The following is a 25090-nucleotide window of genomic DNA, read 5'->3' as shown; positions in this document are numbered from 1 at the left end:
CATTGTTTTCATTGGAGGTGCTTTCATAAGTCCTGAGCAACAAAAGAAAGTGTCCAAGGAGGATGCATGCTACATAAAACAGGTGTAAACACAGAACCGGCCCCCTGTTTGTGCAGAAAATGTGAACCGTTAAAGCCATTTATGTATGACACAGCGTGACAGGTCGCCCGCTAAAACCTTGGTAATATCCTCCTGGAAGGAAAACAGTCTTTTGTCACTGGAAGGGCAGCCTCATTTTTCACCCTACACAACTTTTACACAGACATTGTGATGGTACTAACTCCCCCTTGTGAAACCAGCACTATTGTGTAATGTGAATATGTGTGCTGCAGAAACAACAGCAGTGTGCACTGATGGAGTGACAGCCGGGGCCGCCTGAGTGATTAATGAGCCTTCTTAATAATGCAGCATGGTAAAGAAAAGAGTGACTGGACAGTTTGAGAAAAGAAAGGAAAGAACATTTCAGATAAAGACATAAAAAGAGACTTCTGTACGTCATGCATACAGATAGAGGCAGACGGAGATTGTTAGTTGAATTTATCCAAATGCAGATAGACAGAATTAGGTAGGAGGTGAGATTAAGATGGCATGACAGATGGGTTGGACCAGTCATACTCAATAAAAGACTGATTTGGCCCCTGTAAAGGTCTTTGAGGACAGGAAACAAAACACAGCAGTTTGGCTCTGTATATTTCTTAGGTGTCTGTCTGTCTGTCTGTCTTTTTGTCTGCCTGTCTCTTTGTAACCATCTAGCAGTGTGTCCAGTACAGCATCTTTGACAGGTCTGGATAGGGAACAGTGCACCCGCTTGACACGTTGAGATCTGGCCGGATCTTTCCGCCTGGTATTACACACACAGAAGGAGAGGTGATGCTGACTTTGAGTAGGAGATCATTCAGCGTAGATCGGGGGGGGGGGGGTTAGTTTGTCAAACAGCACTAAAGGGTACAAGTCGATGAAAATTCCTAAAGTTGAGGTAAGCCTCTGTAACATAAAAGTCTGTGTATCCTAAACATGCAGTGCAGATGCAGTGTACATCATCCTCCAACATATTGCAAACTCTATATGTGAAGGGTACAATGTCTAGCAGCTGAATTTAGACTATGTGTGTGTGTGTGTGTGTGTGTGTGTGTGTGTGTGTGTAATGTGAGGTCTGACTGGAGCGATGTTGATGTTTTAAAAGGACACCCACAGCATGTTGCCTGTCCCATGCCAGCCTCAGCACACACACACACACACACACACACACACACACACACACACACACACACACACACACACACACACACACACACACACACACACACACACACACATATCATACTCCACTTCTGCACAAATGGTATTGAGGAAACACAGTGGAGTGGAAACCTTGCATTTCAATAGGAAAAGGGCACAATAATGGCAATACAGAGGCCAAAGCCGTAAAATGAACCACCACAGTGCTCCTGGAACAGACAAAGGTGAGGATGAGCAAAAAAAAAAAGGCTTTTGTTAGCTACAGTAAATGCCTAAATGTAAAATGTAAGAGGAGGAAAAAAAAAACACCAGCAAAAGAGAAGGAGAAATCAATAACGAGAATACGAGCGCTGGAAAGATGATGAGTAGAGAACATAAAAGGGAGAAATATAATGGCATGGTCACAGTAAACAGCTCTGACCCTGGGAGCGCACATGAGTAGCTGCTATTGATCAACTGGACAGAGAAAGAGAGATGTCAATGTTAGTGTGTGTTACCAAAGCACGGAAATGTAGATTCAACCAGCACCAAACTAAACTGCAGCTAAAGCTAAAGTGTTTCACTCTCAGAGATACAATGTATGTGTGTGTTCTCAATGCCTCTGACAGCAAGTGTTGGTATTCAAAACCAAAACAGCATTATGACACTTTCAGCAAGTTTCCAATAAATTTTAAAGGGTTTTGTTACACTGAGAACATTTTGGCCATAAAGTGAACAAATCATGATGTACACTGAGATAGTCGTTTCAGAATGTCATCTTTTTATGCTCCACACAGTCAATTTCCTTGAAGTATTAAACTGAAACCAAGCCAGCGTGTGTGTGTAACATTCCCCAGTCACTTTATGAAACAAGCCTTTGTCCAAATGTACCTATGCAGACATGCCATAGACGGCTCCTGTCAACCTGGCTCTCAAATAGATATTTTTGTGCGTTTAATGTGACAGCATCTTCGCCGCTTTGATATTTTCCTGCGCTGGCAGAGTTTTCCACACGCCATGTGCAACACCCAGAGGTGCATCATGTTAGATTTGGCTCTAGTGCTCTTATCAGGCTGTTGCTACTGTTGAAATGCATCAGTATCTCTCTCCCTGTTGTTGAAAGGTGCTGTGCAAAAATAAAAAAATTTAAAAAGTCTCTTGTCTTCCTGCCTCAGCTGAGTTGGTATTCTCAGTTAATCCCACACCTCATATTTACACACACAAGCTTTTATTTACAAAGTAAGCTGCAGATAAACATTTTTCTGTTCAGATATTTGCTCTCATATCTCGATTCTGACGGGACTGTTTTATCAAAACAGAGAAATCTAACCTTTACTATAACAGTATTATAGTCAAAAACAATAATTTAACTCTTTAGGTGCAGGGTGGCTTGTGTTCAGCAACACTGGCTCTGTGCTAGTGAAGATTTCAGTCTGAAGACATGCGAGCCAGGTGGTTTCGGAGAACTTGGACTTAAATTGAGCTTCTTTCTCTGGGAAAGTTGCCAGTCTACCACATTCAGCCTGGTCTTTTTCCTGCCTTCTCCCTGGTGCATGCTGGGATAGATTTAACCACACTGTAATAGGAATAAACGGGTAAAGAAAACAGTTGAATGAAGGAAAATACTTTTCTCTTAAGTGTAAAGACAATACTGTTTATTGTACTGTACTGTTTTGTTATAATACTTGAGATACTTGAGATTTTTGTACAGCCCTTAAAAGCACAGTTAGTCTCCAACAGCTTCAGAAGATTTCAGCATCCACATTATGTAAGAGTAAATTAAAATGAATGAACTGACAGCCCTCTATGCTAAGTCCCGTGAAAAGCGGTTACCAGCAAAAAAAATCCTATGAAAAGCAGATACCAACAGTGACTCATCCAAGCCTACTGTGCAGATCAAAGGAACCTAACAAAAGCAATATGTTGATTTCACTTTTTTCTGCGTACTCACATTTCCTCCCTCTCTCTCTTCATCTGTGTCTCCAGGTGCAGCAGGATGCAGGGCGTACTGCCTGTGTGTGGACTGCAGCCCCTGCTGGCCCTCCTTCTGCTTCAAACTGTGGGCTGTGGTGAGTCCTCATTAAACAGTTGGAAGTCACCTTAAGGGTATATATGCGGTACATGAGCACAGATAATCATGTGCACAGACACTACTGACTCCAAACCTTTCACTAATATCTCTGTTTTTTATGAACCAAAATGTATGACCACAGAGTACGTTTCTTCTTATCACATTTCCACCAAAGCTTCCAGCCATTACCACCAATTCCACTGTGTTTAATGATTCATATTCATTATTAAAAGAAGTAAAAATTAACATCAATCTGTATTTAAATCCCAAACTGTAAATTGTATCGGCAACTTTCCCTGAAAATCATAACGTCACACTGTGTTTAATCAACACACTATAGTTATGACCATCTCTAAGTCAACACTCCATCTCCCTCAGTGCACAGGATGTGACAGTTTATGTCCCCAGTCAGTTAAACTGGGATGAATGTCTGCTTACGACCTGGACTTACGGCGTAGAGGGAAGCGCTGGGAGTGGATGGGAAGCAGAGTGATGTGTGATAAAAGTAATCAACCATGTCCTTCCAATCAAAGATGAGTAAAACCCACATCACCTCCAAATAGCACCCCCCCCCACTCCAAGCCCTCCAATAAAGAGACACTGTGGAGAACAATTCTGACAACAAAGTAAACACTGATATAGTATCCTCACTTCTTCTAACTACTTTTTGTGCAGAGGTCTCAGTTATCTCTTTGTATATTCAGTGTTTTCTTAAAATCATGTTTTTTATCACAATATTGCCACTTCTGCAAGATCTCCTCACGTCTGCCTTTTTGTTGTTTTTGTTGTTTATTCACCAAATTGTGAAGATGATGATTATTCATGAATGAGTGAACGGGATACTAGCAACCCGTGAGAGAGCGATCACAATATAGGCTTGGTAGCTCACAGTGGCAGTCTGCAATATCATGAGAGTGAGTTGTTAAATCCTTTCAGCCACACTGACATTTTATTTGTCTTTCACTCCATCCATCTCTCTCTGCTTCTCTCCGTGACGGTGTTTATATCTTGCACGCTTGGCAGACCTTCACGGCTTAGCCAACAGCCCAGTTATTCCACTCATTTCATCTGCTCATAATTACCCCAACAGCGCTTCCGAGAAGAGGCGAAAAAAGATGATGTAAAGATGAAAAAAACAAATCTGAGATCTCCAAAGCTCACATTCATCCTCCCAGCCATCTGTAAGAGAGGGAAGCAATTTCGATATTTTTTGTTAAATATCCGAGATATTTATATTTTGTAATATAAATGTGCAGGGCTCATTAAAATTCGCTTTGATTCAGCTGAAAATAGGGAAGTTTAGGATCTTAATCCTCTCATTATGTGTCAGCAAGTTCTCCAAACTCTTGAGAGAGACTTGACATTTTGCATTTGTTTGCATATCTAGTTTTTTAAACCCTTAATTTTGCAGAGAAAAAGACAGTTTTGATTGGGAAACATGTAACGGGGGTTTATAAAATAATTTGATCCGCATGTCTACTTTGGTTAGTCGACTGATTCTGTATCTGTCTATTTGCCAGATTTATATGTTTATTCCAGAGAGTTTTGCAGGGAGAAAGTATAAGTATGCATTTACATCCCTGAGTCTCTCTCTGCCTGTCTCTATACTTCCCTTGTACTCCATGCGGTGTATCTATCCTATACGTGCATATATAGGACAGACTGTATGCCCCCTCAGTTGCCTCCCCAACCGTCTGCTCCTCACTGCATTGCATTGTATTGTTTCTGTCTTCTATGTGTGGAGGTAAAAAAAAAATAAAAAATGAACAGACCTGGCACCGAGGCCTTTCTGTGACTCAGGGCTCAGATTCCTGGGCAGAGAGATGATGAAAATACAGCCAACTCCTCTGTCTTTTCTCTCCGTGAGTATATGTAAGTGTGGAAACCCTCAGGTTACATCTGCCTGGTAGTTTATGCAGCCAACTTGCCAAGCAGTGCACACTGAAGCCCCCCGCCCACTTCACCACAAACACCATCTCTGAGGATTTGATAAACACACTCACATGTGCCTTTCAGAGTGTAAATGTCATGCAAATAGACCCTCCCTGCCTCTGCTTTGAGGGATTTTGGTTTTGAGGGCATTAATGATATCCTGTTCCTGTACTTTCTTCCTCTTCCATCCTTTTTTGTGTGCTTTTTCTCAGCTGAGTGACTCTGGAAATAGTCAATGGGAGGTAGAGGGCTACTGGGAGGGTTGGCACTAAAGCTCACCCCTTGACACTTTGCTTGACAGCCCAGAGATTGGAAAGAGGTGGTGGGATATGGGGGGTTGGGGAGGACAGATTATGGGTGTGCTTTGACGATAGTGTGAGCACTTTTATGCAACCCCTCCTCGTGTGTGTATGTGTGTGCGTGCGTGCGTACATGCGTGTTTATAAATTTAAAATGTTGGCTGCGTGCCACGCGAGATAAATGTATCATTATGCTTCAGAAGGTGCAAAATTAGTCACGGCAGCAGCCTCGGGGGGGGAGTTCCTGTGAAGCTTGACATGGCCTGGTAGCAGTCAGCGAACACGGGGAGAACGCCGCAGTGAGATGGTTTATCAGCAAGAGAGGAGGAGCAGCAAGAGGAGACAAGAGCAGGCAGTCTGGGTCACAAATGGTTTGAAGCATGATTAGAGCGTACAGTAAATGTGGGGTAGAGAGGAAATTGTGAAATGAAACATACCCAAAATTAAGGTGAAAAAAAGGGAGGAAAGGGGAAGTAACATTGAGAAGGGTGTGAGTGGGTGTCAGGAAGAGGAAGGGGCAAGTGATATAATTTTAAAGAAAGCTTGAATGAGATAAGGGGAAACAGAGAAGACAAGAAAAGACAGGAATACACAGAGAAATAGAAGGAATACAATAAAGGAAGGAAGGAGGAGGCAGGATTCAGAGGGATGTTTTGGGGAGAAGATATCATGCGAGAGAAAATGTCAGCATGGAGACATCATTTCCAAACCCTGCGTGATGTCCGCCTGGCAGACCTGCTGTGCGCAGACAGGCAAAATGACTACACACACATGCACACACAGGCAGAGAACTTTCTCCCGTCTTGGCATGGCTTGCGTGTACACTTGGCTATGTGGGACTGTGTGTTTATTTGCATGTGTGTGTTTCTTTGCATATTTCAGCGTGCGCTTCCTGGAGGGGAAAGGCGGCTGCACTGCAGTGAAGCACAGACCAGTGATCAAACACTATGGAAAAAAGAAAAAGGAAACCAGTCTCCCCTCATTCAATTTACATTATACAGTACATAGCCTCAGATCTATTCTTTGAAGAGGCCACCCCCAAAGCACATAGTTTAATATGTGTGTGTGTGTGTGTGTGTGTGTGTGTGTGTGTTTGTGTGTGTTGTTTTTTTTTTTAACCCTGATCAGAAGATCTTTCCCCTTTTTCCATTTGTGGCGCCTCTGTTGCCATGGTTATTATTTTTGGGATTGGTTGGGGCAGTCCCAGCATATTTCTCTCTCTCTCCATCACTAAACATTAACGTCTCAGTGTTTAGGAGCAGCCACCACTCTATTCATGTTATTTTCTCCTTGTGCCTTGTTTCCTGCATTTGTCTTTATACGTCATCCAAGGTCTAGTTAAAAGGATGCATTTCTCTACAAACACAACAATAAAGAGCAAGCAGTTTTGTCAGACCAGCAGCGAGCTTAAAAACAAACCCACACTTGAAGCTGCCGTCCGTAAGATCTTTTATTCATATCAGAAAATAAAAATGATTCAACTACTTCCAAGTCGTTCTAAAAAGTTTCACTTATATTTTTCTGGTTTTTGTTGGAGGAGTGGGGGTGGGAGGCTGTTTATAGCCTTTCAAAAGGAACTTGAATTTACCTTTGATGATGAAATAACATCAACTAACTTCTATAACGAAGCTGTTAACTACAGTTGTATGAATGTTTTTTACTTGGGTTAAGTCAGTAACATTTTCCTACAACTTCCTGTAATTTCCTAGAAATACTTCATGGAACAGCAAATTCCAAGAGAGATGTAATTTTATACTAATTATAGTAAAAAAAAAGTTCACTTGGTACATGTCCAATTAATGAAGTCCAGTGAACTGCTAGTGTAACCTACTACAGAGGCTTTTAGTAGGTGTACAGCAGGTCAGCTAAGAATGCAGGTAAGCATACAATTCAACATACAAAGTATTGTAAGGGAGTAAAGTTTCCAGTAATAAAGTGATAATGAATTAATATTTAATTGTGTTTAAATGCAGCTGTTCTTTCAAGGACATTCTTCTGGAAATCAGGAAAAGCTGAACTCAAATCAATGAATTAAAGTCAAACATCTATCTAAGAGCTAAAGCTGCACCATAAATGTTGAACCTTATTTTATTAGTCAAATAATTACATTTTGTCTGTCATTGTACACAGAGTAACACAGGATAATGAAACACCAGATTATACTTTTACAAGTCTATCTACAAAACTAAATGTAATGGAAATAGAAAAGGGTGATGGAAAAAGAGGGCAGCTTGACAGAGGGCAGCGTGACTCCCTCATTTCTGTTTTCCAATACTATTAGGTCTGGAGCTGAATGTTAGTGAAGTTGGCGAAACTACCTTTGAAGCAGGCGCTGACACTGCTTCTTCTGTTGAAGTCCATTGTGATCAACACTTTGGCCGACTGCGCTGTCAGGAACCACGTGGACAGACTCTCAGTGGTGCACCAGTACTTTGTAACTGAAATTGCTTTGTGTGGAAATTGATGTTTTAACATCACAGATCATTACAAAAGACATTAAAATATGTCTGTAACAGGAATCTAGTGATTGGTGGCTGCTACAGGTGTGCTAGAGTGTAACTGGTCAGCAGCCATGAATAGTATATATAAATAGGAAGAAAAAGAAGTTGAGTGGACGTCTCTGAAAGTTTAAATAATTGGCCTTAACTGGCATCTCAGTGTCAATGTGGAAAGTTGGGATTCAGGACTCTACTTAGACCTAACCCCAACCCTAAAACTATTTTCTCTATAGTTAGAACCAAATTGCATACTTTATTCCAAGAGCCTTTTTTGAGATGTCACTGGGAAACTACAGACCCACAGAAGAAAGTGTTTCCATTAAGTCAGTTTAAAACTCCTTTCCAGTACTGCTCTCACACATCCATCATGCTCCAAATTCAAACCAACTCTGAGAATTATAAAAACCCATTTGACTCCAGTTGTTTGTGTCACATCAGTTGTCATTTCTTAACACAGTGATCAACTAATAGCAGCGAGCCTCTGTCAGACAGCTCATCTATCTTGATTTATGACCTACACACACTTCTGGAAGACAACCAGGCAGCAAGAGTGAAGTGGCGACGACAGGAGAGGATGCACTCCATCAGTCTCCTGACTGGCAGTCTGGCTGATTTGATGCAGAGAATTTGAAGACGAAGGGGCCTTTATAGTTGGAAAACCTGTTGGAGGCACAACGGAAAGAAGGAAAGAAAAGAAAGAAAGGAGGATAAGTCGGAGGAGAAGAAAAGATGTTCACACTTGTGTTCTTATTACAGTGAAAATGCCATTACAACTCCTCCTGTGTCTGTGTATAGCTCAGTGCCAGGCACATAAAGGCTCACCGACTGTGTTTAATAATTCTCGAGCACCTGTAAAGCGAAGACAGATGGGCCAACGGTGACGATCACGTAGCTGCCACTGTGAACCAGCAGAAAGAAAATAAGAAAATCTGACTTTTACCTGCAAGCTGTTGGAAGTGGAGCTTCCAAGAGGAGGTGCAAGGCGTGTCTTCTCACAGCCTGCCCCTTTCTGCACTTGCACTGACAGGCAAAGTCAGACATACTGATGCGTTGTCCGATGGATGAGTGTTGTCAAGCACACGTGTGTCTTTTTCAGCACTTTCCTGCTCTGTATTGGCATTGAGCTTCAGTATTCCCTCTCCTTGTTATAACTCAACAGCCAGGTGAGCCTTAGTTAGAAAAAGGGTGACAAAGAGCAATATAAAACACAGAAGGCTATCCAAACAAAAGGCAGTCTTTTGAGGGTCATGCCTATGATAACACTTCCATCTAAATGCAGATTTGATATAGGAATGCCAACAAGGGCCTTCACTAGTTTACATTCATTACCATGGAGGAAGAGAGCAATGTTTTTTTTATTTTTTTTATTTTTTTATATCCTTCACAATTTAATTCAGGCTTTTCAAGAGGGGATCCGTATTAATTTCATTTGATTTATTTGTGAAAATTGGAGCACCAGCCGGGAAACGAGATAGAATGAAGTGGACAGAAAGAGCGTAAAGGGACAGAGAATGTGAATGAGACCGTGATTGCAAAGCTTGGTTGGCTTTAGTTGTGGCACAGTCTTACGATTGGCAACATAAGTAGCATAATGTTACCCAAATGGTGCTTATCCAGGTGGAACTTGGCAAAAAACCTGGCAAGCAGATTAAACGTAATTGATGCCTCTTAGCAGAAGAATAAATTTGCCTGCTTTTGTTTCCAGGAAGCTCTCGGCAAAGTGGTTTAGAAATGGCAGTTTGATTGTGTGTGTGTGTGTGTGTGTGTGTGTGTGTGTGTGTGTGTGTGTGTGTGTGTGTGTGTGTGTGTGTGTGTGTGTGTGTGTGTGTGTTTAAAGGGGAGGGGTAGTGTAAACAAAGAGGAGTGGCATATACTCTGGGGGGATAAAGCAAAGAGAGTGACAGCAGGGAGTAAAGTCTGATGACCACTTCTTAAAGATTTGTGTTCTTTGACACCCAGTCAGAGTGTGTGTGTGTGTGTGTGTGTGAGTGTGTATGAATCACTATGTCAGTCTGAACAAAACCCTCCCTCATTACATTACCGTACTCCCATTTCTTTATTATCACACACCTCTAGCTTTTTCTAGTTCAAGTTTTTGTTCATGTTGTTTCCTTCCTACCACTACTCACAACCCTACAACGTGTTTTGCTGAGCTGATTGTGCTGGTTCATGTTTTCCTTAGCTTTTGTTTTTCTTCAGTCAGTGTGAGAGAGAGCGTACATTAATTACAATACACATGCATCAGTTCTTCTACAGCTACTCCCATCACAGAGCACATTACTGCGCTGGCCTTGTGGGCCACAAACTGGATTCATTTTGCCAGTTTGTGACAATGTTATATAACTCACAGAAAATGTCATTTAACCTTGCATCACTAAAATAATTGGAGGTCCTTTGTTAGTAAAGTGAAGAATTTATATCCAGTAAGATTTTGGAAACTCTGTTGACTTGGACAGAAAGTTCTAAATGAAAATCAACAAATAATGATTCTTTCCAAAGAATAGTACATAACCCTGAGCAGTTGATAGATACACTATGATGAACTTGTGTTCACAAGAAAGCAATACTTAAGGTTTGTCTACACAGGAAACATATTGCAGTGCAGTTATCAGTGTAGCTTTATTACACCATATGCCCACAAGATACGCCTGCATCACGTTCTAGCTGTGCTACGACCACGTCACAGGTCGTCAACGTTTCAGTGTCCACTGGAAATCTCTCTCTCTCTCTCTCTTTCTCTCTCTCTCTCTCTCTCTCTCTCTCTCTCTCTCTCTCTCTCTCTCTCTCTCTCACTCTCTCCCTCTCTCCCTCTCTCTCTAAATATAAAAACTCGTTCTGCTATAAAGGTTTTAAGCTAAAGTAAGAAATGAAAAAGATGCATAATTCAAAAGTAATTGTGAGTCAATAAATACATAGAGGCAATAACATTCATTGCATTCACATTTAAATTTCATATACTGTAAGCAAGCCTATTTGGCAAAAATAAACCCAGCATGTAAAGAAAGTGGTCACACATGTCTCATAGACTTAATGGACATACACATGGCAGATAGAGTAGCAGCTCTTTTTCTCCAGCATCAGCAGCAGAGTGGGAGTATGTCACCGCTGCTTCCTGTTGACTAGCCAGTTAGAGTCTGTGAGGCTATATTTTAGGAAACCAGTGTTTTAACTTAACTATTGATTTAATCATGATGTTGACTCGTGGTGTTGAGGGAGGTATTATTTTTTGCATGTTTGCATACTAATAATTTGTTGATTAACACAAAATCCAAAAGACACAAAATAGAGCTGAGGCTGATGGGAATGTCACTAGTATTGGTACCAAAGTATTGGACAAATTAAAATTGGATGATGGAATTAGATGAAAAGTCACAGATCACTAAAGTTACAATATATCCTGTTGGGAACTTGACTCTAAATTTCATAGCAGTCCTTTTAATAGTTTTGAAACATTTCATTCACTTGATCAGACCCCAGGAAGAAGGGATCCTAATAAACTAAATTAAAATCAAAACCACACATTTGAATGTCATGGTGGCACTCTAGGAATGTCTGTCAAAAATTTCATTGCAATTCAACCAGTAGCTGTTATATAATATGTAAAGTGTTGGATTGACCCATTGTTAGCGACCCCCAATGCTTTGCTTATTTATTCCTCAACTCTCCTCTTTTCTACTCTTACACCACGGTGCCTTTGAAAGCCTGCATTGTGTTTCACAGGTCACCTCACTCAACAGGCTGAACTCCTCTCAAGTGCGAAACGAGAGGCCATTTCAGAGCTTAAATCCCATTTGATGCTGCCATGCAGAACAACATATATCAGGTAGTGAGGGAGTTAGACAAGTAGTGCTTGTCTAAGACGATGTCAGTAGGAGAAGCGGAGAAGTGGGTATTTATGTGTGTTTATGCGTCTGTGGGGAGGGGAAAATGTGATGGGAGGGCTGATGTTAAGCTATCAGGGAAGAAGCACTCAGCCTCTTAGCTTGAGCAACTGCAACAGCATAACGGCTGCAGGAATGAGCAATGACAGCTATTCGCACGTCTCCTATTTGTGTGTGCTCAAAGGCACATTAGCCATACAGCAAGGAATGAAAAATGGTGGTTTCAAAGCTTTGTGTGTGTGTGTGTGTGTGTGTGTGTGTGTGTGTGTGTGTGTGTGTGTGTAGGTGTAGGTGTAGGTGATTGTTTGTGTGGAGGGCGTGCATTCAGTGTTCCATGAATGGCAAATGCGAGATGAGATATTTTCAATTGTGGATGTGCATAGCAGGGCATGTTCACACACGCTTACTCACACATACACATACACACACACACACACACACACACACACACACACACACCATACAAATCCAGTGGCAATCAAAGTTGACCAATGATATGAATAGTGATTGTGTTTTGTATCTTCTCTGCAGGACTAAGAACAAAGCTAGTTCTAAAAATGAAACTGTATATTTTATGTCCTTTATACTGCACATAAAGACTAAAGAAAGAAATAAGATTTTCAGATGAAAAGAAGAAGAACCAAACTGAAATGCTCATCTGAAAGCTGACTGTGGGTCCTGCTACTGGGGAGGAGGAGGGAAAAGAGAATGGCAGGAGATGGGGAGAAAAATGACAGAGTAGGGAGAAGGACGAAGAGGTTGAGTGACTCACGCAGTGGTGGGCCTGTGACCGCTGGAAAAACATTGTTCCACCAATCTGCCATTTAATTACAGACAGGAGGGGCCGTCCCTGCAGCGTGTAGCACTTTAACATGCATCCAATCAAACAGAAGTGGAGCAGGACACACAGAATGTGTGCAATGTAAACTGACACTAATGAAAAGAAATCAATAGGCTCATTTTCTCCACTGTTCAACCACACTGTCTGTTCCACCCACCTAGACTGTCTTTTTTTCCTGTCCTTTCACGCTTTTATATTTTACTCTCTCTCCTTCTCTTGCTTCACTCTTTCTTTACAGCTTGACATTAGATTTCAGGTTGATAAGCTCAAATAAGGTTCTTTTTTCCTCTGGCACTGCCAGAAATATTTTCTGATAGACACTGTGGGAGAGCTTTGCAAATGATGGTTTCTTCTTTTAAATGAAGGAACTTTCAGACAAAGAAATCTATAGGATTCAGAGTCTATATAATGTGAGCATGCTAACATGCAGTTTGTTTAGCCCACTAGCATGTTCACATTTGCAAATTGGCACTGTCAGCTTGGGTTGATGTAGGTATTTTGTCAAAAAATGTAATTTGTTTTTGTTTTTATTTTACTTTGAACAAATTAAACATTTGACCCAATGATGATGCAATATGTGAAGTCAGGAGATAGCCAAAGTTATTTCAATTTGTCCATGAATATGTGTACCATCTTTCATGGCAATCTTTCCAATAGTTGTCAAGATATTTCAGTCTGGACCAAAGCTGTGATCTGATATATCCCTATAGTGTTTCTCTGGGACATTGTCATCCCGAGAGCCACTCAGCTATCACTTTTTAAAAAGTGGCTTACTGATAAAATATGCAACGATGCTGGTCTTAGGAGCAAATTAGATTAAATATACTGTTTGCCATTGTTCTATAGAGAGACCACAGGAAAGAGAGACTGATAAAGAAGCTAGAAAACAGTCAGGTGAGGGTTAAGGCTTTACAGGTAAACCTCATTCACACCCTGTGCACACTGAATAAACAGAAGCAGATATAGCGCAAAGATGATAATCTCTATTACTTTTTTGTGAGGATGGAATTCATATTTTTCCTCTACAATGTAAATCAGCAACCTTTGTCTTTTCAGGCAAGGTGACACAGGATTAGAGCATAATAATACTGTAATGATATGTCTCTACCTGTGTTCACACCGAAGTGAAATTAGTTTTACACTGGTTGGGAGAAAATACAACAATGAAAATGCAGTGGAACATTACAGATTTTTGCTGAACAATGCGTCTGATACTGGAGCTTTTCTGAATGCACTGCACTGTGAATGTTTCTAAAGATACCCTTTCTCTCTATCATCAGTTTTGATGAAAGTAATATTTTTATCTCTGTGGTTGCAGTGGTGCTTTAAGCTGCAAAGAGTTGGTGATATTGATCCGATAGTGCATATCCAGGTTTGATGTATGGCTTATGAGAGGACTTTTGATATCTCCCCCTCTGCAGTTTAGTCCTGCCCCCCACTGTTCAGATAGCACAATAATTGTCTGCTGGCTCATGGATCAATGATCAATAATCAGTCCGATGAACCTCTGTTCTTTCCCTTTGACTTCACAACCAGGTGGACCTGAGAAACTAGAAGAAAAACGTGCTTTCATCTCTAAGAAGCAATTAATTAACAGCTTTTCAAAATAATGAGAAATAACATATTGAAGAGTCATTTACAAGACAACATTGATTCTCTTCTCCTCTCCTCTCCTCAGGTATAACCAATGCCGACACAGTGGTGAATATGCGGAAGGTGACCCATCAGACGATTAGTGAGGAGCTGTCCAAAACAGTTCTCCTCCCCTGCCTCTTCACCCTCCGCCCTGGTGCCGGTTCATCCCCTGAGCCCCCGAGGATCAAGTGGACGAAGGTTTGGGGCCAGAGAGGGTCAGACGGCCTGCAGAAGGAACAATCGGTCCTGGTGGCCAAAGACAATGTGGTCAAGGTACAGTTGTTTATATCGTTTTTTCTCTGCTGATATGGCTCAGTGATTTTTCAGTTCCTCCTATTTCCTCTGCAGTTTCTGTTGCTCACCCCTATTCATCTCATCACCTCTCTCTCCCATCCCCTTCCCCATTTCTTTCTCCTCTCTGCTTAATACTCCCATCACTCCCTTCTCCTTTATTTCTAATTTCCCTTTCCTCCCTGTCATCCTACGTTGCATCCCTGTTGTCAATTATGTTTTCTCCCTTCCCTCCCATCCTCCCCCAGGTGAAGAAGGCCTTCCAGGGTCGTGTAACACTGCCTGGTTACAATGAGAACCGCTACAATGCCAGCCTTGCTCTGACTGGGCTACGCTCCAGCGACTCCGGTCTGTACCGCTGCGAGGTCGTAGTTGGCATCAATGACGAGCAAGACACAGTTCCTCTGGAAGTCACAGGTGAATACCCCAATTCACTCCTAAGGCAGCCATTGTAATTAAGTCACATTCATGCATACCAACCTGTCTACTAGCCTTATTTTACGCACATTCTACAAATAATTCATATCACCCCTAATGTAATGTAAAAAAACATTAACTAAAGATATTAGAGCTGGAGATGCGCTGGTTCATATTTTGATAATACATGCTGCAAGTTAGCTACCTACTACAAGCTAATACATTTGCTAACTTCCCAGGAGTTGTTTATAGGATTAGGACGTAATTGGATAATTGGTAGATCTCAGTCTCTCAGTAATTGAATGAGGGAACCTAACCACAATGAGTACTATGCTATTTAAAATATCCAATATTTCATATAAATCTTCAGTCCTCCAGGAAATTGCAATTTTGCGATTCCATTAATTAACTCATATTCAAGAAATTTATTTCCAAGAGCTTTTCTTCATGAAATGGCTAAATCAACAGACCACCTGTGATTTGGACCAATTGTAACATTTTGTGTTGTGGTAACGACATTGCAGGTTGCAGCATGCATTCAGCAAGGATTCAGGTGTGTATTTAGGTGGCAGATGGACAAATTTCACCTGCCAACAAAAAAAGAAAACACCATAGACAATGCAAAGCAATTCCCAAATGTCCCCAAATAAAGTTTCCATTCAGTAAGTCAGAGGAGTACAACATAACCTACCTCAAACACAAAAGTGGGCGCATTGGAAATTGATCTAGGTTTTTATGTTAACAGTTATTGATTTATTGATTCCAATATTGAGAAGTATGAAAGTTTGAGCCCATGGTTCTCATGTTCAGGCAACTATTGCTTGGGGGCATGAGGCAACTATTGCTAGCCAAGTCTTTCGACGTGTGAGATGAAGGACAATGACAGTAACAAACACCAAGAGAGGCTCTAAGTGAATTAGTTTAATCTTGTTTCTGTCTGTTATTTTTAAATATGCTAAAATGAGCACCTTGACATTGTTGTGTTTCATTAGTCTGATATACAGCGGTGCTATTAAATCTGGACAGTCACACCAATAAAGCATTATTGATACAGAAAGAATGAGAGAGCAAGTATCTTCATAAACCTGATTATTTCCATGATTCAATATCATCACCTATCACATTTCATGTTAGCATCTTCTGATGAGTGGTAATGTACAAAGTAACTAACACCATTTAACTGTTTCAGTTTGTGTCTTTTCACCTACATCAAATTGTTGTCTGAATGAATCAACACTCCACTCTTTGGTTGTGTACAGCTCCCCCACTGCACTCAAGGTCTGCCACTATGAATAATAATGACCCTGTTTTCCATGTCAAGCTAATACAGCTATTACACTCAAGGTTGTTTACTGTCCATGCAAAATGCATGATGATGGGGAAAAGGTTAGGGAACTAGAACACATTAAACATCATTGACCTGGGCCACTCAGGTGCTGTTCATGCACTGAAAGCCTAATTAAACCAATAAGGTTGGAACCCAGCAGCGTTGGCTATTGTCAAATAGTGTTACTCTGAGAGCTTTGTATGACTCTCAGTGGCTTTACTAAATGAACAAAGCATTTACTGCATTGTCTGTATCCAGGACACAGGTACTTGTTGAATTATTATTTTAGCTGCAGAGCTATCATCAGATTCTTTCCAGGTCACTAACTATTTTTAATAATAAGCTATTATCAAAATGACTGCAGGGAATCACACAATGCATTACACACTGTACACTATGCTGTCGCTTGCCACAAATCCATGCTATTATTGCTAATATCAGCTCCATTGAACTCTATGAGGCTAGTGGCTTTTTTTCTTTTACCCAGACACAGCACAAACAGCCTCCACTCCATAGCTTGGATGTAGCTCAAATGTAAATGTTTGTGAGTATTGGGGTTTGGACAAACCTCCCCATTCCCTTGAATGAGCAAGTGTGTCCAACCTTTTACTGGTATTGCATTGGTGTGCCAGTATAAGGTACTATGTCTTTGTGATGCCAGTATTGGGACAATCTGTATTTCTCAAAAAAGTCAAGCATTTCATCCTTCTCAATAAGAGCCCTTTACATTTAGTAAATGAGCCCCCTGCCACTATGCTTGGGAGACCCTGCTTCCTCCCCCTCCTGGCCAATCGATTAACACGCCATGAAACCGCTCCTTCAGAGAGAAACCAATTACGTAGCCGGCGAAGAGTAGCCATCTCCAGGGCTTAGCCTTAATTGGCAGTCACGCTACATGACAGACCACAGCCGTCCTCACACTAATTCTACTGAGTGCTTAACGTATTAATTAGCAGATATTGATACTGTTCAGCTATATCAATATCATATTAAACCACACTGCTCTTCTCATAGACTTAATTTGTGTGTGTCCAAGCCTCTGATGAAATGTCCTTCCTCTCTTGCTACCTCTTCTTTCTTTCTGCTTTGTTACCTTCTTCTTTCTTTCTCTCTGCACATATTGACCAGTCAATTGGCCATGTCTCACCAGTTAGAACGCAGTGCCAATGATTATGTGTGTCGGCCATCTGTGGTAAGATATGGCTGCCTACCATTAACTTTTAAGGGGACAATAGGTAGTATGTAACATCAGAATGGTGAAAAGAACATTGTAGTAGTCTCTACAACCTTGGCACAAGATAGTGGAGACAGTTTAAATCAAAAAAATAATTTCAGCATATTCCTTTGGTGTTTGTTTTCATTTGTGTGCTCACTTTGTCAAAATTTGAATTACCAAAAGAAGGAGGAGGCTGATGTCTCATGTCTCTGATTCTGTACATTACTATGAGTCACGATTCGAATCATCGGTTAATGGACAGCGCAAAGGTTACAGGACTGCCCATTGCTGTGTGTGCAATGTCTGCTCTCTACATAAAAAGCACAGAGGCTTGAAGTCAATGCTCTCCACAAATAAGTCAATGGTTTTATCTTCTTTTGATAAAGAAGGATGACAAATTGGCACAGTAGCTACAGTATGGTATCATTATACCTCAAAACATCAGGAGAATTCAATAATCGGTTTGACTTCAAACACAGTAAATGTGATTGTGTTGTCTATTTTATAGTGCAGTGTAGTATACTAAGCAATTCTGCCAAGGGAAACCAACTGCAGTATTACAATGAGGGCATCGTGCAACTGTAAAGCATCGAATCTACCCACAAGTGCTGCCTTCCTGTTGCTCTCCCTGGAGACTGTAGGGATGTGTGAAGATATGGAGGGTAAAAATAGATGGGAGAGGTATTGGGCATTCAACCCTCCTGTGGAATGGGACTGGGTTCCCCACACTGAGACGAAACCAATTTGTCTCTCTTGTGTACATATTAGCCAGCAAGCCAGCTTATCTGTTTGGACTAGATCCCAACACCTCAAAGGAGAGACAGAAATTAGGAGAAGAGAGAAGAAAACAGAAAAAAGGAGGAGCAGGACTCCTGTTCTATTTCTGTGTAATAACATAACACCTAGATGACATAATGGCTGGATGGACAGCTGAAATTGAGGGATGTGTATATGTGTGTGTCATGCACACACAAACACACATAGTCCTTCTTGCTTTCTATGCCCATGGCCTGGAGTGCTAATGTTCACATTGCCATGCTGCTCTCCATCTCACGGGAATCTCTGTCACTCTCTCAGACAAAGCCAGCAAGATAAAGGAGCTATGTTAGTAGCCACTGGCTTCCATGTAGCTGAATGTTCCTCAGGGGAGCAGCACTGCATGAATGGCAGGCGGAGGTGATGAGGTGAGGGAACGTTAGATGGACACTTCTAAAGCTATCTCTTTCCATTTAAGTGGAATATATGCTCCTTTCACAGCACAGGGAATTGTGCCCCCATGTGTTCCTAGTTTCAGTTTTTTTAACCTCTCTGTTAAGATGCACTTTTTTGTATTCCTGTCCTCCTCTCCACCTCTCATTCTGTCTCTGTGCTTCAATACATGCATCTCTTTGAATTCAGTGTATCTCTCTGTTTCTGTGTCTGCCTTCTTTGTCTTTCCATCATGAGCAGAGGCAGGCGGGGTGCAGCAGGGTGACATTGCGTGAGTGTGTGTTAAAGCAGTAAAATAAACATCACCACTGTTTGTCATACACTGTATCCAAGGGCAACATCTCTTTTCTCTAATGACAAGCGAACCGACTGTCTGATGTAAATGAGACTCACATACGCAGGTGGATGAACCTGAATGCTGTTGTTTTCTCCTGCACAGATGGAACAATGTCACTACATGATGATAATGCCTGGGAGGCTTTGTTTATGTGTCTATAAGCATGTACATGTCCATGTTTTAACAGTTTAAGGTTGCAGTTCATAAATATTTCCGTGACCCAAAGGTTGCAGGCCATAAAATCATTTCAATTACTATCTGGAGCCTTCTCCCTACATGTTATCACATCCTCCATCTCTTTGCTGCAGGTGTGGTATTTCACTACCGAGCCCCACATGACCGCTACGCCCTGTCCTTCAGTGATGCAAAGAGAGTATGTGTGGAGAATTCAGCAGTCATCGCAACACCGGGTCAGCTGCTGTCCACCTTTGCTGATGGCTATGACAATTGTGACGCTGGATGGCTGTCCGACCAGACTGTAAGGTAAGGATTTCAACTTTAAGCATCTGTGCAGTGGTTAGAAAGCCAATGTTTAGGTTTGCTGTTGAAGGAAGAAGAAAAAAATCTTCAACTTCAACTTTGTCATTGCAACCATACCCATATGAAAAAACACTATGGTTACTATATGATACAATGCAGTGGCTTTGATACCATCTGCATGACTACAGTCCTCTTGTTTGTTGTAAGGTGCCCTCAATAAATAAATAAATAATTAGATAGATAGATAGATAGATAGATAGATAGCCACGCAACAGTGTCAGTGGCAAGGGGTTTTAACAGTTCTGACTGTTGTAGGAAAGAAGCTGTTTTAGGTGGTATTGGTTAATATTGATCTGTATTGCCTTCCAGAGGGGAAAGGTTGGATCAGGTGTGGGGTTAGGCGGGAGGGGTAGCTGGTAAGTTTAGCTGCCCGGTTGAAGGTGCGCCTTATATACAGTGGGTTGACTGGGGAAAGGTCACAACCAATTATGTCGGAGGCTTTAGTGACAATCCACTCCAATTTCTTCTTGGTGTGACTGTCTGAACTCCAATACCAGACAGTGAGAGATGTTGATGTGAGGATGCTCTCTATGCTGGCTTTATAGAAGTTTTATGACAAGATATGTCTTCAGTTGTCTGAGGAAGTACAGTCTTTGCTGGGCCTTTTTAATGATGTGGTTGGTGTTGATGAACCATTTGAGGTTGTCATTGATGCAGGTGCTGAGGTGTCAGGGTTATGGGTTGGTCAAAGATATGAACTGCTGCCTTGGTTTTTGTCCACCTCCTGAAGTCTACATTTGTTTCTATTGTTTTTGAGGTATTGAGTAAGAGCTTGTTCCTTCAACATTATACAGCCCATTTCAGCTCTTATTATCATCATTGTTATTAATAAGATGATAGTGGTGTCATCTGTGTACCTGAACTACGGTGAGATGTGAACTTGTTTGTGTAGATGGACAAAAACAAAGTACATAACACACAGCCAGTACTGAGTTACATGTGGCCTTATGTAGCACTGTTACCCTTGACTGCTTTAATTCTGTTTCTAAGACAGTCCAGGAGACAGTAACAGACGTGTTTTGATGTGAAAGTCTTGAAGCCTGGTGACGAGCATGACAGGATTAATGTGTTGAAAGCCAAGCTAAACTCTATGAACAACATGCGTACGTGGGTGTTTGTTTATTCCAGGTCTTGCATAGTGAAGTTAAGAGCTTGGATTATGGATCTATTAGCCTAATAAGCAAACTGATATGGGTCCATGAGTGGGGATTTACAGGACATCAGGAAGGAAAAGACTAAGTGTTGAAACACTTTCATAGCCAGTGAAATGAGGACAACTGGCCAGAGGCATGTTGTTTTGTCCAACTCAGGGGCTGGGATGGTGGTAGATTTTTTTTAAACACTCAGGGACTGCGCACTGTCATAAGAAGTTGTTGAAAATGTCAGTGAGAACTAGGGCCGGTTGATCTGCACAGTGTCTAAGCACAGTAGCAGAGAACTAAGCTGACCCTGCTGCTTTACTTTTTCTTTTTTGTCTTTCGAAAAGCCTCCTCACTTCAGCTTCCTGGATGGAAAAGGGAGGAAGGGAGGAGGGGAATGAGTGCTGAGGTGTGTACATCCTCAAACCGTGCATAAAGATCATTGAGACTTAGGTCCTCATCTGGTGGTGAAGTGGGCCCTTTTTTGTAGTTTGTTATCGCCTTCAGGCTTTTCCAGACTGCTCCAGGGCTGTTGGTGGTGAGTTGGTGTTCCAGTTTTTTTTGTGTAGTCAGACTTGGCTTTCATGATGCAGAGCGCACTTCATATTTGGCAGACATATATTTCTCCCTGTCTTCACTGTTAAAGGCAGATTTTTTTTCCCCTGCATAGTACAGCTAGTTCTTTTGAGACCTAGGGTTTGCTACCATCCTCATATACATCACGATTTGAGTCGGGATGCATTGGATAACAGAAAACCCAGGTGTATGACGTGATTGTTGTTTAGCAGTGAAATCTAGATCCAAGGATGCTCGAGAAACCCAGATCCAGTATGCAAAAGAAAAGAAATAGATAACAAAACAGTGAAATTCATTTATTATACCCCTGGTTAGAGTTGGCATAGCAACAAACACAGCACAGCTGGTCATAAGTTACAAGAGTTATTAACACAGTTATGAGCACTCCTTTAAAATGATGAAAGTACTTCCTGTTATATGTACAGCACTTGCCTTTGGAGAAAGTGACAAAAAAGAAATGCCGTCTGCTGCTCAAAATATATCTAAAAACAACACATTTGATGAACAGTGCAGAAGTATGAAGTATGACAGTGTGAAAGTCATTTTGATCTTTTTGGAGTTTTTATAAACATGAAACTGCACAAGATAATTGGACCTAATTGCTTGTTTGCACACTGGAAAGACGGTTAACTACATCTGCTCCCTCCAAGCTGTCTGTCAGACTGCTGCGTGTGCTTCAGCTTGCCACCTTCCATTAAGTCCCTCTTAACATTACCAGTCAGAGCTCGTCTCTCAACAGTGTTCTCCATATCTACATTTTAATTTCAAATCGCTGTTGCTCCACTAGCCCAGCAGATTGACTGTTGTCTCCCTGACAGTTTTTCACAACCTTCCTGCGGCTTGCCTTCCCTCCCCATTTCTTTCTCTCCTTCCGTCCTGCGCTCCTGTTGTTTCCACGTGGGAGCTATCTAATTGGCCCAGGTCCAGGAGGCTCTTGACTGCACATCAGCCAGGAGGAAAGTGTCCAATTAATACTGTGGAGAGAAAAAAAAAAAAAAGCACAGACATCAGCGATTGCTTCATCAGCCACCAAGTAGAAAGAAGGAGGCTGAGAGAGAGACAAAGAGAAAAGGGCCAGAAACATTACGAGACTTAGTTTGCTTGTTGTGCTCAGAAAGCAGGTTTTCTATGTAAGAATAGCACACCAGGATTATAGTTGTGTGTGCATTTGTGCCTTCTGCATGTATGTTTGATTGTGTATGTTTGTGTCTCTTTTCTTAGTACTTCATAAGTCCCTGTATGCCCAGCGTAATCTTTTAATCAGCCTCTTTCCCTGTGCCCTAGTGCTGCTGGAATCAATGTTCTTGTGGAATAATTGCTCAGTTGGAGCCTGAATATAGATCGCTGTTTTCTCAGCCCCACAGGCATGCCAAACCACTGAAGGAATTCTTGATTCTTTTAACCTCTCCTTGACTTTGTGCTTCTACCGCCCTCTTTCTCTTTTTGTCTCAAGCTTTAGCGTTACTGGTATTAATATATTACCAGAACATTAAACACTTCTAGAAACAATTTCAAGTAAAATAGCAGGTGAATTATTCTGTAAACTCTCTTTCTTTCTTTCTCTCTCTCCCTCCCTCTCTCTGTTCCTGTCTCTTGGTTTTCTCCACAGGTATCCAATCCAGTCACCTCGGCCCGGTTGCTATGGCGATCGCGAGGACTCACCTGGAGTCCGTAACTATGGCCAGAGGTTACCCGATGAGCTGTTTGATGTCTACTGCTTCGCTAAGAAGCTCGAAGGTAGGATTCAGGAGCTGCAACCATACATTTAGGTTTAGTCATGCATCGGCCCACTAAGCTGTGGGTGTGCAACGCGAGAACACTGCAACCACAACTTAATGCACTGTTAGCACAGAAAGAAGGTGGGCAGTGGAGGAGGAAGGTGAGGTGAGCTCATAGGAGTAAAAGAGAGAGCAACTGGCATGTTACAACCTCATGCAGACAGGTAAGCTACAGTAAATGGGTCAGTAGTGTTATCCTAAAACGATTAATCTAGATGAATCAATCAGTTGTTGGTTTACCAAGTGATAAGAAATGTTATTTTGTCTCACAATGCCCAAAATGACTCAAATGTCCTCTTTTGTCCCGACCAACAGTCCACAACCCAAAGACATTCAGTTGTCTGTCATAGATGGAACTAGAAAATATCCACATCTTAAAAACCAATTATTGGAATTATTGCAGCTCTAGACAGGTCATTAACTTACAATTTTAAAAGAGATACCATACACAGACAATAAGACACATTTAAAAGTTTATGAGCAGTTATTTACATCTCTGTCCAGCGAGGGGTGATCTGTGTTTAATCAAATCAGTGTTTACATAATTGGAGGATTTCACTGTTGAGGAATAGTCCAGTGTTCCACTAATTATGTTTCAATTTAGAGCAAAAAGGATTAGTGGATTGACAGAAAATTAATCAGCCACTATTTTTATAACTGCTTGAGTGATTTTCCAAGCTAAAATTCAATAATTTGTTGGTTCCAATTTCTCTAATGTGAGTATTTTGTTTGCTTTTGGTTGTCTCATATGACTGTTGACTGGACAAAAATAAGTTTTAATATCTCAGTTTGGGCTCTGGGAAATTGTGATAAGCTGTTGTATGTTAGACATATTTGAAATTAATGAAGGGAAGCTAGTTCATGCAGTCAACTGGAGTCGACTTCTGCTCACACGACATGACATACTCCACTCACTGCAACATATCTGTCACATGCTTCTTATTATGATGGCTCATTACTTAAGCCATGAGTGTCCTGCTCCACTCCAGCATTCACCCGTAGGCTCAGATTGTAATCAATTGTAATTATAATCAAATCGACACGAGCTGGCTGACTGAAATAATAGGTGTTTGTGAGTATTAATTCATCCCCTATTCCATCCATATTCCAAACAACAGTCATAAACGCTGCAGAGACTCTGCAGGGGTTAGTTTATATGGGTCACTTTTTATGAGGCAGTGCAACCAAAACTGTCATTAAGCATAATAGCAGCAAGAGTTACCATAGCTATTTATAGATGATATGAACACCTGTATGTGACTGAGATAATGAGCAGAGAACATTACACGACCACCTGTTGGCTTCATACAGTATGTAGCAGGTTTCTGGATCATTGAGTGAAATTAACAATCTTATTGAAACACTCAGCAGATAATTGTGTTCAATCAAATTGAAATTACCTACTGGATAGCTAATGTTTTTTTCTCTTCAGTAGAAAAAAATAATAATAATCTCTGTTGTTCAACATGCAGCCATGGCTTTACTGTAATAGACCTTGAATTTATAATTATATATGGTTTGGCTTAATTAAGTGAAAAGTGAAACATTAGTCTTAGAAATAAGAAATTCAATTACTCCAACTGAGGTGATTCGTTCTTTCTGTTATGATTTCTTTTTCAATGAATTATTATAATTTCAATATCCTTCCATAAATATTTCAGTCATCCTATTTCTTCTCTTCTCACACAACACTCACATAATTCTGCTCTGCTTCTTTCCTCTTTCATTTTGTTCGCGTCTTCATCCTTTACCCTTCACCTCTCCATATCGGTTCAATAAATCAGCACAACACCATTCTTTACTGCTGGCATTAATCTCATGGATGCTCATATTAAAGTCACTCTTCTGTTCTCCTCTCCTTATTCTCACTGTCCACTCCTCCAGC

The 25090-nt window shown here is 41.1% G+C and overlaps 1 protein-coding gene across 1 annotated transcript in view; it reads left to right on the top strand.

The window, feature by feature from the left end:
• ncanb (neurocan b) overlaps window positions 1-25090 on the top strand; it is a 128516-nt gene that overhangs the window by 23774 nt on the left and 79652 nt on the right. Inside the window, exons 3-6 of the mRNA XM_053322366.1 lie at window positions 14419-14648; window positions 14915-15083; window positions 19481-19655; window positions 23037-23164. Of these exons, the coding sequence (XP_053178341.1) occupies window positions 14419-14648; window positions 14915-15083; window positions 19481-19655; window positions 23037-23164 (702 nt within the window). The remainder of the gene's footprint in view (window positions 1-14418; window positions 14649-14914; window positions 15084-19480; window positions 19656-23036; window positions 23165-25090) is intronic.

This window comes from Scomber japonicus, chromosome 7, assembly GCF_027409825.1.
Source record: "Scomber japonicus isolate fScoJap1 chromosome 7, fScoJap1.pri, whole genome shotgun sequence".
In the NCBI taxonomy this organism is placed as follows: Eukaryota; Metazoa; Chordata; class Actinopteri; order Scombriformes; family Scombridae; genus Scomber; species Scomber japonicus.
The sequence above is the reverse complement of the archived record's forward strand: the minus strand, read 5'-3'. Positions and strand labels throughout refer to the sequence as shown.